Raw genomic sequence first — 17,201 nt, forward strand, 5'->3', positions numbered from 1 at the left:
ATGTAAACATATAGTGTATCCCGATTACTCCAATGAACATTGACATAAGGTGTGAAAAGGATACACTCAATGTTAACATTTCGTCAGTTGTGTGCTATCTTGTGACAACGACCATTTAGTACTTTTCGAGAAAATCGATTTTTAAAGTTTGTTGGTAAATAATTTCAAAATCATGAATGATAGAGCCAAACTTTTTAGAGTAATCGGTTCGTATACTATATATTTTCAAAAACAAAAGGTTGCATTGCCTTTAGAAAGTATGTGTGTACATAAATTTGTGAAAAACAAGAAAAATTTTCCACATTTTCCAACAACATGTATGACGTGTCACAAGTGTGCACGATCATTTTGATGATAAATTGGTCTATGTCACAAGTGTGTATTGCGATATCCGGGAAACGGAAGCGAGTTTCCAAAATCGGGTTAAAGCATCTTGTAGTGTTTGTTAAGTATAGCAAAACGTCATCATTAACTCATTTTCGACCAAAATGGTCTATGTCACAATATAGCATACAGCTGACGATTTGTTTATAGGACCTAATAAAAAAAAGTCAAGAATTAATGATTCAGCTGTTTTAATTTTATTGAGATTTTATAATATTTATTTGCTTGAATACCTCCAAAACGAAGCACGTTCTGAGCCTCTAATTCATCAAAACTAGAAGCATTAAAATAAGTGCACTAAATATTTGTTTTGCTTTCCTTAATTTCAGCAATATGAAAATTTTAGTTTTTTAGTAAAGTTCAGGCAAAACTTCATTAAAAGCAGTTTTTACATTTATTGATAATTCAAGAAAATATATAATACATAGCAAAATGGTTAACAAATATGATTTCAATATGTATTACTTTACTAATCAATTGAATTGAAACACATAAATTATATTCAAAGTATTTAAATGGAATTTGTTCATCGTTGTTTAATATCGTTGATTAATTACAATAAATTTTACAATAAAATTAAAAATAAAAAAGCAATTTCTTGCGTTTTCTTTCAAAGCAGTGTTGATTAGTGTTCTTTTAAAATCTATTTGGAATTTAGTGGAGTAGAAAAAATATCTGCATTTTGTTGAATATTCTAATGAGCAATATTCAAAAAAAAAGTTGTAGATCTGATATAAAATACTTTTTTATTTGTAAACTGCTTTAAATAGCATGTTGATTTTTTTTTAAATGTTTGATTTAAAAAATAAAACTTAAATGCACTGAGTAACGACTTATCAATTAAACCAAGAATTAAACATTTAAAATTTCACTAGCCCTATTTATCGGTACAAAATATTTTCTTATGTTTACTACGTGACTGCAAAAAAATCATGTTTTTATTGAACACCCGTCATGAGAAAAATCTTCAAAATGTATGGATAAAAGCAACTGTTTTACTTTTTTACTTGTCGAAGGTGTCATGATTATAAGATTCTTACCAATTCTCAGATGTAGAACCTACAATAATTTTGGAAAACCTTTGCCGATAACACCATATTTTTAAGCCTTTTTTGGCAAAAAAGTTATAAGCTTCCGGAAATCAAAAAATGTGTCTTGTGGAAAGTTGTTCTAAATTTAATGAAGGACCAATAGACCAATCTTTGAAATGTTAGCAGCGTTATGTTTGTTTAGTCACCATAAATTTTCACTCAAGCTTAATCCAATGTCCGTTAAAGATCCCTCATGTCACGCGGTACACGCTACTCCATCAACCACGCGGTTTGACGTCGTAGTTCTCTCCCAATATCTCGCTCTCACACAGCATCGGCGTCATCCTAGAGAAACTCACGCAGATGCTTGATAAAACCACGCGTATCGGATGCTGCCCTCGGAACTCATCTCCCCGTGAGTTCCCAACCGATCTTTAGCGCGCGCGCACGCGCTCGCTCTCTCACTCACGATCGACCATCGATCGTGCGGCGTCGCGACGCTCTCCTCGCGCGCATTCGGGCCCGTATACACCTCGCTTCGCCACGCTCTAATTGGATCAGGTTGACCGTCAACGTCGCGCGCGAGAGCAGCCCGTAATTTTCGGCAATGTTCCGACCCATACTCGCAGCGTACGGATCAGTGGCTGCGTCAGTTCGTGATCGACACTCGATCAGATCGGTTCAGGATTCTGCTTGAAGTCGACGTCACCAGCGGAGAAGAAAAAAAAACGCCGCTAATCTAATCAACTTCCGCTCACACCTGTGTGGCTGCGTGTGCGTGTGTGTGCGCGAGCCGGTGTGATATTTCGTATAAGATCCGGTGGTGGGAGTGCCATTCTAGACAGTTGGTCTTTGACGGTGAAGCAAGCAAGTGGTTCTAAGTGAAGATCGAATTTTCCTAACGTTTTTGGTCGTTTGGTGTGTGCATTTCAGTCGGTGATTCCGTTTGACATACGGAGGCACAAGCGAATCTGTGGATTTTCTGTGAATTTTGGTGGCGATTTTGGAGTGATTATTTGACCAGTCAAGGAAGTGCTAAACATTAATCAAGGTAAAATCCGAGGAAAAAGTTACAACGTAGTTACAGCAGGCTGAAACCGTTAAATGGACATTATGTTTGAAATTTGAATAATCGCAAATGGCATGTGCCATTTGTGATAAAAGTGAAATGAAGAGGACATTTGCCATGATTAATGTGCCAACATTTACATATGTTTGTTAAAGCAATCATTAATGATGAAGAATAGAGTGATGGCATCGTTTGATCATTCGAAATCTTTGCGTAAGAATTTGAATTCAGAGACGGATAAAGAGTAGTAAACTTAATGTAATATCACTTTATTATCATATTTATGCATGATTATTTATTGAGAAGAAGTGATTCAAGAAAGAAGTAAACAACAATATTTGTTAAGCATTGCTAAACAATAACTTGTGTTTTGAAGATAACTTTGAAGAAAACTAGTATTAATTGTTATAAATATGTTTATCTTTTATTCTCATTTTTGAAGAATATTTAAAAGATAAAAATTCTAGTGAGAAATAACAAGCAATACAATAAAACCAATACAGGAATAGAGTTGGTAGAGCATTTGTGATTTGCGTATCTTATTTTAATGTTTGCATTAATATTTTATACTTGCTGCGATTTTAAAATTTTGAAAAATGCGATAAAAAGAAATAAACTCATACACACCAAAATTCTAATGTTCAATGAATATTTACTGAAATTTTTTTTGATGAGCTGTTAAACTTAGCTGAAATTTTACCAGATTTTCATTGGCTGAGTGCAGATTTCAGTAAATTTAACTGAATTCTGTAATTTTCTGATTAACCATAACTATTTATACAACATATTAATATTTTTCATAGTTAGTGTATCTTTATACTAGGCATCTCTCCTCATTAAATTTTTATTTATTTGAAAATGAAATGTTTTATAAAAAGTGAACTACAGTTTTATACTAAAAAAACAGTTTTTGCTTACAGAGAAACAAAGACTTTAAGTATTAGTTCATTAGCCTTTATAATAGTGTTAAAAATCAAATTAAAAATCAATTGTAAGCACCATTAGAAGTTTGAAATATTTTAAGCTTGATTTCCCAAAAAAAATATTAATTTTTTTTCAATTTGACTTGTTGTTATATTTTATCGAAATTTTTGAGAGAATAATTTGAGAGTGGAGAGACAAAACCTCTCCACTTTTAAATTATTCTCTCAAAATTCAGGAAGCAAGTAAATTATTTTTCGTAATCATTATAATTTTACAGTTATGCTACTATCAAAAATTTGCCAAATATAAACTTATGAAAAAAGTATCAGAATTTGTGAAAAGATTTAAAAATCTCTATTTGATTTATTATTTATAAATAAACCTTGTACAATGTATTCCGAATAGATGATTTTACTGTCTCTCATTTTTGGGGAAAGTTTTAAGAAAATAGGGGGACAAACACTTGAAACGCATTTTACAATCATTTTATTCTTGATAAATATCCTATTCAAATCAAGTTTTATACATTTTTCCGTTATTTTAATTCTAGCTTGGAACGGAAAATATAGTTTGTTTTCGTCAAAGGAAACATACATTTTTGTTGCCCGTAAATTATCTGTGCAAGAAAGGCTTTACATGGAATTCAATCGATTCATGATAATTTTATTTTAAATGGATGCTTACATTAGTTATTTAAAGTTTAAAACATGAAATAGAGCAATAAAGCTTTTAAACCAGTCATTTTCATTTATTTATTTATTTTTAAATCCAATTGTTAAGAAAACAAATTTTAAAAAACAATTACACAATAACCATTTTATGTAGAACATTGTCATCTTTCAAACTATTATTTAAAAAAAATCCTAACATTACAGAGAAAAACGAAATTTAAATATTTGTGAGAACCTTTTTGCTTTTAGCTTAAGTTCACTCTCTGCTTACATATTATTTATTTTATATTACCTTTTCCGGCTATTGCAGTACTATATCAAACGAAATAATAATCTCTAAACTAACTAAATGTAGTTGATCCTCTGGTTTGTACACCTTTCTGAAGAAACATCGATTAGTAGTTTTCCACAGTTATTGCCTGCTGTGCTCTGTACGCTTTGTGAGAAAACAAAACGGATTGCGTGTTTTTTTGTAGCAAACAATCCTGATAGTATCTAACTAAACTTAACTAAACTACTTATCATGATGCTACTACTCAGCAACGAATTGCTGATACACTATTAGTTATAATTTATTGTACACAGTTAAAACTCAAAGTTAAATTCTGTCTGAATCTATAATATTACAAAAAAATAAAGTTGCAGAGCTTAAATGAAATTTGAATTCGCCTCTTCATTTAATTTACATAAAATCGGAGGTAAATTCATATCTTTTCACCCAAAGGAAAAATATATCTCAAAATCTGCAACAGTGGATTTGCTGCAGAAAATGTCACATTTTATAACATTTTTTGCAGCCAGCCCTTAGAACATTTTTGCCCGCGTGTAAACATTTCAGCGATCTGCAGTTCTCACCAACACATATAAAACTGGCCCGTCCCTGAGCAATACTCCAAAGAGAAGCATATGTTAGTGCTCTTTCACTCACATTTCATCAAGCGTCCGTGGCGTGGTGGTAGCGTGTCGGATCAATAACCAAAAAGTTGGTGGTTCAATCCTCGTTCTGTTAGGGTTTTTTTTGTGAAATACAATCAAAAAGCCGTCGGTAATGTCGATAATTGTCGGTAACGGGCAAAAATGTCATACCCCTATATCGCAAAAAATGCATGAGGACAGTTTTCATGCAGATTCTGATATACTTTCATGCCGCCATGCATCACAATCATGCGACCGCCGTTTGGGTGTTGGAAGTGAACTTACATATTTACTGTGTATTTATAGTTTCAATTAAAGTTGAAATTCAGGAAAAAACTAATTTTTAAGCAAGTGTTACAAACAACTAATTCCTTCTAAATAAAAAAATGTTTTTTTTTAACCTGAAGCACCACGCGCCTAAATTTCGAATGTGGCTTGAAGATATTAACACATCCATGCTAGATTAGCAGCTTGTATCAGCGTTGTTGCTTCCTCAAGAGTGGCCACTTCGTCGCGCACACCACGTGAAATATCTGCCCAAGAGCAACGCCAGCAACAAGCCTACCCCACTTGGGCCGGCGTGCTTTTCTTTGTGTCACTGTCACACTAGGGTGGTCGGGATTTTTGACAAATCTTTTTGATTGATAATTGAGAAATCATATGGTCAAACTTCACCAAATATGAGTTTTTAACTGGAAATCACAACTTTGCAACAACTTTGTCGAAGAACGAAAACCGATACCGAACTTGAAGTAGCATAGATTTTCTCTGGTCACCCTTCTGTCACTGTCATATATTTATCGAGTGGTGTTGCCAAAGGTTGAACCGAAGTGGTCCACCGAGATATCTGTCAGCCGGTGTAGAAATATCACTTGAATGGCGGTGACAGTTCACCCTGGTGGTGGTTGTGGGACTGTTTGTACTTTTTACATAATCAATATTTTTGCACGGTTGTGTGTGTGTTTGTGCAAGTACCACCCCTAGAGAGGTTGTGTGCCCCCCTCAGGGGAGGTTCGATTGCTCAACAGCACAGTACACGACCACCACTAGCCGGAGATATGCCTACCTTGAGAAGGAGAAATGGACGACTCTTTTTGGTTTAGCGAACAGCTGATACAGCAAACTGGTATCGCTGAGAAATGGGCCAACGAGCGTAGTTCAAGTTTAGCACATGCTAGCGAAATGGTCCTAATTTGTTACGCATATCAACTAGTGTGACTTGTTTTTGGTTGATCTTGAAGCATACAGTTTGTTTTCATTTAAAATAGGATTTTGTATGATATGTTTTGTTTGGGATCTACAACAGTGAATTTGTTTACCGTAAGATCCTGTTATGATTTATTTATAGTTTGGTTGAGTTTACTACCAGTTATTTTTGCATAATTTAGTGCGTCTCTGTTTAAGGTAGACAAAACACGTGGTTAACAGCTACCAATACGAAAATGAAGACGACATCAAACCTTTGTAGCTTAACTTTTATAGCTTGAAAATCTGCCTACGTCGTGGCAAATGTTTTATAGCCCTTCTTCTTCAATATTCATAAAAAAGGGTTCCGCCTTAAGCTATTGTCATATCCAAAGAAAATGTATCAGACAACTTAATCGTTCCAATCGCCAAAATCCAACCGAATTTCCGCAATCCTTGACCCTGTCCAAACTATTCAGAGCAGTTCAAACATAAATTGTCATCCAAAATTTGACAAACCAAACCTGGGGACATCGATCAATGTTCGGGCCTTTGTCTTCCAGTGATTCGTGTCCAACGATAACCTGCAGAGTTTGACATGAAACCGTTTTTTTTTTTGCGGTAAACCTGTTTCATGTCAAGTCCTAGGTTTCAAATTTTAAATCTGCAAACCCACCGGTGGTACAACCGGTCACCTCCTCAGCACACTAGTGTCCTTGACCGTGGCAGGATAATAAATGAATAGAGTTCGCGATTTGCTTCGAGACTCGTTATATTTCATTGTCTTTTTTCTCAAAAAACTCAGCAAAAAAAAAAAAGCGGAATAGTGCAAACTTGATTGATTTGGGATCCAATTAGGAACAATTGAACCTTTGTACTAAATTTTTAGGGAGATATCGCTGTAAATCAAGCCTATTGATTTATAACAAGGTAATTAAACATTTGAAGTTTTTCTCTTTTTTTTTTTGCAAGGATTGAATTTGGGAAAGAACGGCTGAAACAATTGGCGCCGTAATGAGACTGCCCGGAACGGACATCGAATTCTACCATAATGAACTCTTTTTTGTGTTGTTGTTAGATAGTTATGGTTAACACATGGCAAGAATTATTGCTTTGGTCATGATTTTAAATCATTCTTGCTTAAGAACAAATTATTCATGGTTTTTTTTTTCGAAGTTGTTTTCCTGTTTATGAATTTAAATTGCATCGAAACGCAAATCAAAAATAACTATTTTGGTTCATAATTACAACAATGAATCATAGTAACGTGAAATAAAATAAAAGCTGATTGATCTAAATTTTTACAAGAACTTATCTGCAGCTTGACAAAAAATATCGGAAATATATTATGAGTTTTTCTTTATTTGTAAAACCTTTAAAAAAAACTAGAAATGTCAATAAAATTTTAAAAAAATCATCATATTTCAAAACTAGTTCCAAATTGAGATTATATGATAAATAAACTGTCAATCGTAAATGAAAATAGTTCATAAAAAAAAATAATTATAACCCAGATTTCAAGTGTCTTTAAGCGTCTCAATCGTCATCTAGTGTTTTCAAATGTTTTGATGTGCCTCAAACGTGTTATCAAGCTCCTCAAGCATCTCAAGTGCTATTGAATACCCCAAGTATCTTCATGTATTTTTAAGCATCTTGAGCATCTTCTAGTATTTTTGAGAGTCCTTAACTTTAATCGATTTAAGCGTCTTATAGTGTCTCATAGCATAAAAAGCGTCTAAAAGTATGTTTAAGAATCTCTAGCGTCTGCTAGTGTCTCCAAGTTTCTTTAATTGCCTCAAGCGCCTAAGGTGCCATCAAGCATCTTTAAGCGTCTCAAGTGTCTTCTAGAAGTTGTCAAGTTTCCATTTTAAGTATCTTCTGTTGTATATTCAAGTGTCTCAAAAATCTTCAAGCGTCTGAAGTGCTTTCAAGTAAATTTAAGCGTCTCAACTTTCTTGAAGTGACCATAGATGTCTCAAACGTCCTCTAGTCTCTTCAAGTGTCTTTAAGTGCCCCAAGCGTTTCAAGTGTCTTTGAGCATCTTTAAGCGCTCCAAGTGTATTTGTTTTTCCTATGTCCTAAACCGTCTCAAGCGCCTTCAATTGACCATCTCAAATGTCTTTAAGTGTCTTTAGGCGTCTCAAGCGTCTTCGGGTGTCTTCAGATGTTACTAAGTGCCTTGTGTGTGTTTTAGCTCCTCAAGCGTAACAATTATCTTGAAGCGCCCCAAATGTCTAAGCGTCTCAAGCGTCTTCGAGTATCTTTTATTTATTTATTTTTTTTTGTTATTTTTTTGTTTTTTTATTTTTTTTTTCTAGGCTCCCCAAATTTCTAAGCGTCTCAAGCGTCTTCGAGTATCTTCAAATGATGTTAAACTTGTTTTCTAGCTTCTCAAGTCTCTCAAATATCGTAAAGTGTCCCAATTGTCATTATGTTCCTAGCCGTCTTAAGCATCTTCAAGTATGATTAAGCGTCTCAATGCGGCTTCAAGAAACTCAAGTGGCTTCAATTATGTTTTTTGCATCTTCTAGTGTCTTCAGGATTCGTAGCTCTGAGACGTCTAAAGCGCCTTCAAGTGCCTAAAGTATCAAACCTCTCTCTAATAACTTCTAGAAACCTTAAGCGTCTCAATCCTCCTGAGATTCTTGCGATTTAATGATAAGTTTAACCGTTCTTTAGAATCAATAAGCCATATAAATGCTAATAAATGACTTGGAAATCATAGGGTAAAAAATATTCCAAAAAATTGTCAAATCACAATCTTTAATAAAATAAATTATTTCGATTTATTTCAACCAAACAAACCGTTCTCTGGCGCCGATTTCAAACACCACAACCGAATACCACATGAAAATTAACCAAAATGACTGTTAACTAACACCCCGTCCGTTACTGATGCAGTAATCTGAAAATTATAGCTAATTATCACCATTTTCTTCTTCTACCCTGCAGCGATTCTTCTCCGTTGACGTCACTTCAACCCACTCCCAGCTGATTGCGAACCTCGCTGCAGGTTAGGGTGCAATACGGTGCTGCTCGTGTTTGTTCAGCGCAATGAAGCAAACCCAAATTCGGTGCAATTACCTGTATTAGTAGAAAAGTAGTTGGAATAGTAGTGAGCCGCGTCCAAAAAAAGTGGTAGTGATTCTGAGTGAACGTCTCAAGTGCAAGTGAAGAAGGTTTTCTCCTGAAAAAAAAAAGATAGTGTTTGTGAAGCCAAAATGACCGTAGCGTCCCTGCAGCAAGAGGTGCTGAACCAGTCGGCGCCGTCCGCCCCGGAGACGGAACTTCCGGCCAGCCCCAGTGCCGGCGGAGGTGGTGGTGGCGGCGGCGGCGGCGGCGGCGGTGGCAGCAGCACCTCTGGCGCCACCCCGCTGGTGGTGCCCACGGCGGAACCCATCGTCATCGACAGTCCGGCCGCGGTCGACCTGAAGCTGACCGAGATTCAGCAGTTTTATGACCGGTGCAACGTGTTCATAACGGGCGGAACCGGATTTTTGGGCAAAAGTGAGTATGCAACGTGACTTGGGGAGCTATGCGCGAGTTTATCACGTAACATCTAGAGTGGAACCAGTTTTTGTGTGTCACCGACGGTTATGTTTTTAGGGGGGTTGACCCTGAAGGAGGTTGTTTTCACTTTCGGAGCGGGTTTTGGAATGCTAACGTTGGGGGTTGCTGCAGAACAGTCTAGAATTTGAACTGCTCCAAACAATATCAAAAATATTTGACCTTTTTTTAGTTTCTTCAAGTGTCCTTAAGAGTCTTTTAGTGTCTTAAGAATCTTAAGCTTATTGAGTATTGTAAGCGTCTCAAGCGTCTTCTGGTGACTTCAAGTGTCTTCAAGCGTCTTAAGTATCTTTATGCGCCTCAAGTGTCCTAAGAATTTTGAAACTGCTTCTAGCGTCTTCGTCTGAAGCGGATTTAAGTCTCTTCAAATGTTTTGAAGCTCCTCAGGGGACTTCTGGTGTCTTCAGTCGTCTCATCAGTAACATACTTAACCAAATATGTACCATTTAAAAATGCAAAATTTTACCGCTCAATAACGTCAGCTGTTCTGATGAAGGCAAACCCCCAAAAAACAAAACAACAACAAAAACGCCGTAAAGCAAATTATTTAGTCGAGACGGAGTAACTTGGTCTCCACTTGGGTTTGTTTTTCGCGGACATCAGTTTGTTTTAGCGCGATAAAGCTAAACACCCAACAATCACCTCTTTTCCGGCACCACTAACGGTTGGAACGTCGACAGTGGAATTTTTTGAAAGTTAATGTACAGCATAGAGATTGAATTAATGAAATTTTGATACATTAATTAAATGTTTTGAAAAGATTTATTTAATTCTTGACATAGGGAAGTTTTGCTTGCTTAAATCACACAGCTCACAACTTTCAAAATAAGGAAAAAACTGCTTAGTTTTCGTCATGGTCTGTTAGAATTGAGCTCTCTGAAGCTGTTCCAATAGCCAGAATTTAATTTTAAATCATTTCCGGAAAAAACGCTTGGGATTGCGATGTAATTTCGCCTAACGAAACCAAATGTATTTATAGAGTTATTCTGAGAAAGGAGCTTCAATTGGGGGATGGCGTCGCTATTTTTAGACCACGTTTTCAACTTTTTCTCATCGAAACCGACTACTTTATCGACTTCATTTTGCTGGGCGAGATAGGACGCCGTCTATTTTTAGACGATGACTCAGCACTTTTACACTCTTGCGCTTAAAAAAACCAGGTGGCAGCACGATGTAACGCCACGTCCCTACACTGAGCAAAACTTACACAGCTCAACGAAGTGTTCTACACATGATCTGGCCCTGCTGTACAGAGCACTCAAATATCAATCGCAAAACACTTGAAATTTTAGTGATTGGCCATGAAATAATGTCAATAGCCAAACACTTGAATTTTAAATGGTGTTGAAAAATAAAAGTACGTACAAGCGATTTACAGGTTCTCGCTTGCTAGTCGTGCACGCTACCACTGCGCCGGCCGGCCAGTTGAAGACGGGAGGTTTTTTTTGTTGCCTCACTTCTAGCCTTCGATGAAAGTCGCGCAAAAATCAATCAGTGAAACACATTAAATTCATGTGGATAATCACGTTGACTTTGAATAGTGCCTGTTTTGTGTAGATCTTAAGATCATTTTCAAGTGTTTTGCTCATCACTTTGAATAGTTCAAGACGGTGGGACAAATTCATGAGCAAAACAATTGAAAAGCTTGAGCCACCCGAATGAAAATAACATGTTAAAAAATACCGTAAAACGGGGTGACTTTGATAGCCGGGGTGACTTTGATAGGTTTGCGATTTTTTCGCAAAATGAAGAGTACAATTAAAATACGTAAGGAATGGTTTAGAAACATACTGACCGTGGTAGAGAAGTGTTCAAAGTACCTCAAGAAGAACTTTTCATAAAATATTGACAAGTTTAAAAAGTTAGTTAACTATAGTTAAGAAAATGTTGATGAAAGTCATTATTTTAAACTTCTCAAAGTGTCTTGATTTTCTCAATGAACATGATTTTTAATCGGAAAACGGAATGCATTTTCGGATTCTTTGGACAATTTTCCACTAGGAGAAGGTTAAAAAAGTTTGTAAATAATAAATAATATGTATTTTTGAAACACAATTAAAAAAAAATCTCCAAATTAAAAGGCAATTTCAGTTGAACAAATTTCATGTAAAATGTGAAAACAAGTGATTCGTGCTTCGAATTCAGTATAAAATGCAATATAAATCGATAATTTTACAAACAAAACTAGTTTTAACAAATTTCAGGCAAAATTCAGACTTTTTAACAATTTTACCTAAAATTTATATGTATTTTGCTAAAAAGCTTATACACTTAGTTAACTAAGTATAAACATTGATTTTTTTTCTTAAAAACTATATCAGCTGCTTTAGTGATGGTACATTTAGCGTACAAATAAAGTTTGAACATCTTAAATATGATTTTAACAAGAAAAACTATGACTATCAAAGTCACCCCGGAATTAAAACTAAGAATTTTTAACGTAACTATTTTTCTAAACATTATTGAAAAAACTTTTTTTCCGAAATAGTGCATGGACTTTGTGTGGTCTACCCCAGTACATGTTTTAAAAATAATAATCTTGAGAAAAACCTTATCTGTCGGAAAATATTCTAAAAACAAATTGAAATCCTATCAAAGTCACCCCGGTTTACGGTACCAAAAAGTCAACCGCCCAAACACTTGCATTTGATAGTGGTTTGGATTGATGTAGAAACACAAACCAATTAGATCTACGATGTGACTTCATTCAATCATTCAAGTGTTTGGGCACTTGAATAAAAAGTGTGGCATATTTTCAGTGTATGGAGACACTTAATTTTCAGAATGATTTACTTCATGTTTCGAATTCCCGGACGCTTGAAAACCCGAACACCTCATCTTGTTTCATCAACTATTTGGATATAAGTTAGCATAATAATTGTCAAAACTGTGTTATCTGATGACATTAACTGACATTAACTTTCATTTCAAATTAATTTGCTGGCTGTAGTCAATACCAAAACAATTGAATAAAAACAAATAAATAAAAAGTTTACCAAAAAAACAAACATTTCATAGGCGTCCTAAGCAACGGGAAAGCCATGCAGAAATTTATGGTTCTGATTTCCTTAAATTCTAGTAAATTGTCACACAAAACATCGATAACATCAAAACAGCTTGTTTAAGGCCTAAAGAATACCAACCACTAAAATTTTAGTCCAAATTTGTATGATAAATAAGCTAAAACGAGTGTCCGTGATTCGAAGCAAAAAAGTCCGGTTCAAGATTCAACTTTTATCAGTGTCCGGGATTCGAAGCACAAGTCATTTTATTTTTAAAATTCTAATGTAGAATTGTTAGAAATGACATATTTTGAATGCAATTTCTTTAAATTTACTGTTTACAATACATCTTGATGATATTTATACAATTACAACTTATTACAGGATTTCTTGCCAGCTATAACAAAAATGATATGCTTCTAGGTGTCTGGATTTCAAATCATGACGTTACATAGGATTCACAAGTTACATTTTAGCAATTATTTTTTAGCTGGAAAGGAACTAGAATTTGATTATCTCGATTAGAACGGAGCCCAATTTTAACAGATTTTAACGAAAAATAAGCAGTTATTAACAATGACTTTCAAATTGTAAAGTTGAGTCGCTAAATATCAATGAGTTCCAATCACATTTGGAACCAAATAAAACATTAATTGATTTGGAGGCCATACGAAAATTTAAGACATGTTTTGGAAATTTCGATGTTTGGGTGACCCAAAAAACCCGACTATGAAAAAAATCTAAAAAAAATGTTTTCGATGGTAAATTTCAAAGAATAAAAATGGTTTTAGAACGAAATTTTAGCAAGTTTTTTATATTGAAGCCCGTCGCAGAGACGCATTTTTACGATTATTTTGTTTACATTAGGCCATTTTTTTTTAATGAAACCATTAAAATTGTAATGATGGTTAATTATGATTGTTTTTAAGCGAAACTTGATAATAAAAAAAACTAAGTTGTCACAACAACAAATTTTATGGGCAGGATAACAATTTTAATATATCATTAGCTGTTCCCAAAAAACACGATGTCGAAGAAAACAATGAGCTTAGTTCGCAAATGATATAATAAACATGTTAGAAACAACTCTTTCATACATGAAAACTTTCGAAAAAATTGTTCCCCATGTTCCCTCAGCGTTTTTTGAAAAAATAAAGTCATTTTTTTCAATAATTTCACAAAATAAGCTCAGAAAAAATCTTAAAATTTAAAATGGCCTCTGCCACAAAATGATGATCTGTAGTCCAATAAATAAATTAATGTATGGATTTGACCTTTTAAAACCTTGATTTCAGTTTTCCCGGTTGCTTTTATATCGAAAACTACTAGTTTTTACTTTACCTTTTTTTCAATATTTTCCCTAAACACACTTTTTTATTAATCTGTGAGGATTCATGCCTCTTGTAGGAAATTTTCCGCCGAAGATTTTCGTATAAGCAACTTTGAAGTTTCATCAATTCTGAGCTATTCCAGTTTTTGTGAAGAAAGGATACTTCACTGAAACTTTTAGTATGTTTTGGAAAATACAAAGCCTTATAATTTTTTTAAAATAGTTAAAAAAAGTGTTATTACTTTCGAAATGTATATAAAAATCTCGATCATTTCATACCCAATCTTGTAAAAAAAACTGAAATTGCAGATTTTTTTCAAAAAATACCTAGTTTTGTGAAAATTTTGAGTTTTTTACAAACAAAAAATATTATAACTCGCGAAAAGTTTGAATAATTTCCGATCATTTGTTAACTATATTGTAAAAATATGTTTTTTTTTTAAATACGTAGTTTGGTGAAAATTTTGAGCATTTAAAAAAATATAATTACTTTCGAAATATATGAAAATATACATATAAATTGAAATGGGTTATTATTTTCGAAATGTATAAAAACATATCCCGGTCATTTAATACCCATTTTACAAAAAAAAACAAAAGTTGTAGCATTTTTTTAAATATGTAGTTTTGTGAAAATTTTGAGCATTTCACAAAAAATATTATCACTCTCAAAATGTTTGAAAAATTTCCGATCATTTGATAACCATATTGTAAAACATTTTTTTTTGTATTTTTTTCGAAAATACGTAGTTTTATTACAAATTTGTACATTTTCAAAATAAAATAATATTGCTTTAGAAATGTATGAAAAATCCCGATCATATGATACCCACATTGTGATAAACTAAAAAAAATTAGTATTTCTTTTTTCTGAAATATGAATAATAAGTGCAGTGCTTCTGGGGACACCCAGTCTTGTTTTTTCGCGATAATTTTCGTCTCTTTTGTGTCGCTGTTTGTGTGCATGGGGTGATTGGTCATTATAATTGAATAATGCCTTCATAAGTGCAGTGCTTCTTGGGACGCACAGTCCGGATTTTTCGCGATAATTTTCGTCGTTAAAATTTATTCCAACTTTCAGTTTTAGTAATTACTCATCAAACTATCGATTATATGAAGAGTAAAGCGTCATTTATTTACTATTTTTGAAATTTGCTCGCGTTATCTAAATTGTAAAAACAGTAAAATTATACTGATAAGTCCAGCCCATAGCACTAATGCTCGGCTGGCACGCGTTCGATAAAAATAAACCATTTTAAATAATCAATTATCTATCTTTCGGCAGCCGGCTGCCTAAGATTTAAAAATTTCAACCGATAAACAAAATGCTCATGGTCACATCACTGCCACTCGTGAATCCTGACCTCATACCCATCTACTAATCCCCTCAAAACTCATGTGATACTTTGTCGGAGAAGCAGTCGATTGGGCGGTCTCTATCACTCAAGTATCGGAATAACATTCCCATCCACTTCCCCGTGACTCTACCACTGGTCGTGGCCGGCGCCGGTATTGATCAGCATGATAGGGGCCTTTGAGAAGTTGCGAAGCGAGGAAAGATAGCACCCACTTATCTTCCACGGCTCGTGGATGTAACTTCTGGAGGTCCTGGTCAATAACGGAGTAGCAACTGCGGGTGGGCACCTATGCTTATGCTTATGCTTATGCTTATTTCTTTTTTCTGAAATATGAAGTTTTGTGATTTTCTTAGTTATTAAAAAATGTGTTACACCCAAAATTCAGAGTCGAGATAATCGTTCTCTCAAAATTTATTGAGGGCTCAGTGCCAAAATCGATAGAATAATGGTACCAACTCACACCATCATAACAAATGAGTTCATTCGTTAGTTGAATCAATAAATCTCCAACAAGTGTCATACATCGACTTCTGACTTCTCCTTGGTCACCAAGCTGTGGTGGCCGAGGCAGCTAAGTCATTGGATTGGTTTGTCAAAGGTCTCTGGTTCGATTCCCGTTGTCGACACTTTTGGTTTTTTGTTTGACGGATGAACTTTTTTTGCAAATGAACCTCGAGAGAATAGTTCTATCGCCCATCTCGAGCTGTGTTCTCTGCGTCCGTGAATGATACCACTATTCTCTCGACTCGAGACCATCATTCTCTCGGACTAGCGCTGCCAGTTTTGGGTGTATTACTTCCGAAATGCATATAAAAATCCCAATCATTTGATAACCCTATTGTATAAAACTGAAAATTTGAGTATTTTTTCGAAAATACGTAGTTTTGTGAACATTTTGAGTATTTTCAAAAACTGCATTATAATTTTCGATATGTTTGAAAAAAGCCGGGACCGTGGTGTAGGGGTAAGCGTGATTGCCTCTCACCCAGTCGGCCTGCGTTCGATCCCAGAGAAGTAAATGTTGGACCCGGTCTAACCTAGAGGTTAGGTCTATAGCTCAGTCCAGGTGTGGGAGTCGTCTCTCTGGGTCCTGTCTCGGTGGAGTCGCTGGTAGGCAGTTGCACTAACAATCCAAAGGTCGTCAGTTCGAATCCCGCCTCAACAATCAAGTCTTCGGACACCTAGTTTCGAGTAGGAATCTCGCAATCGAGAACGCCAAGGCAATGCTGTAGAGCGAATAATTTGATTTAATTTGATGAAAAGATTTGTTTTGAACATTTTCATGCAATTATAATTGCAATGGTTAGCCGACATCATCCCGATTCTAAAACACTGTAAATATTTTAAGTTTGAATAATTTTTCATAGAATTATAGCCAATGTCTCCCTTATACCCAAAATCCCATAAGCTCTGTGCTTCAGTTATGCACGCCTCGGCTTTGCAGCCCCCATATGCGGTGCTAAACCATGACATGACTGTATTCCAAACAAATGATTATTCAGGACAAAGTTAACCCAAAAATTGTTAGATTACCCTTGGGCTTCCATGTAACATTTTATGAAATAAAATCAAATGTTACATCTTTCATATTTACAATTTTTTACTGTGTACTCTCCAAACCATGTGTAGAACAGCTTCACACGGAACAGTCTTGCTTTCGCCGAAACTAAGTCTGTTTAAGTTTTGCAGAAAAGCCTCAAAGTGCACCGTCCTCACTTTTGGCAACAAAGTTGCCTTGTTGACAACCACATCCCACCGATCAGCA

General features: G+C 35.0%; 1 protein-coding gene across 1 annotated transcript in view; it reads left to right on the forward strand.

The window, feature by feature from the left end:
* Positions 1–2,077: 2,077 nt before the first annotated feature.
* Positions 2,078–17,201, forward strand: part of LOC6052140 (fatty acyl-CoA reductase wat) — a 68,631-nt gene continuing 53,507 nt past the window's right edge. The window contains exons 1-2 of the mRNA XM_001868420.2: positions 2,078–2,466; positions 9,132–9,686. Of these exons, the coding sequence (XP_001868455.2) occupies positions 9,401–9,686 (286 nt within the window). The 5' untranslated portion in view covers positions 2,078–2,466; positions 9,132–9,400. The remainder of the gene's footprint in view (positions 2,467–9,131; positions 9,687–17,201) is intronic.

This window comes from Culex quinquefasciatus, chromosome 2, assembly GCF_015732765.1.
Source record: "Culex quinquefasciatus strain JHB chromosome 2, VPISU_Cqui_1.0_pri_paternal, whole genome shotgun sequence".
Taxonomy (NCBI): domain Eukaryota; kingdom Metazoa; phylum Arthropoda; class Insecta; order Diptera; family Culicidae; genus Culex; species Culex quinquefasciatus.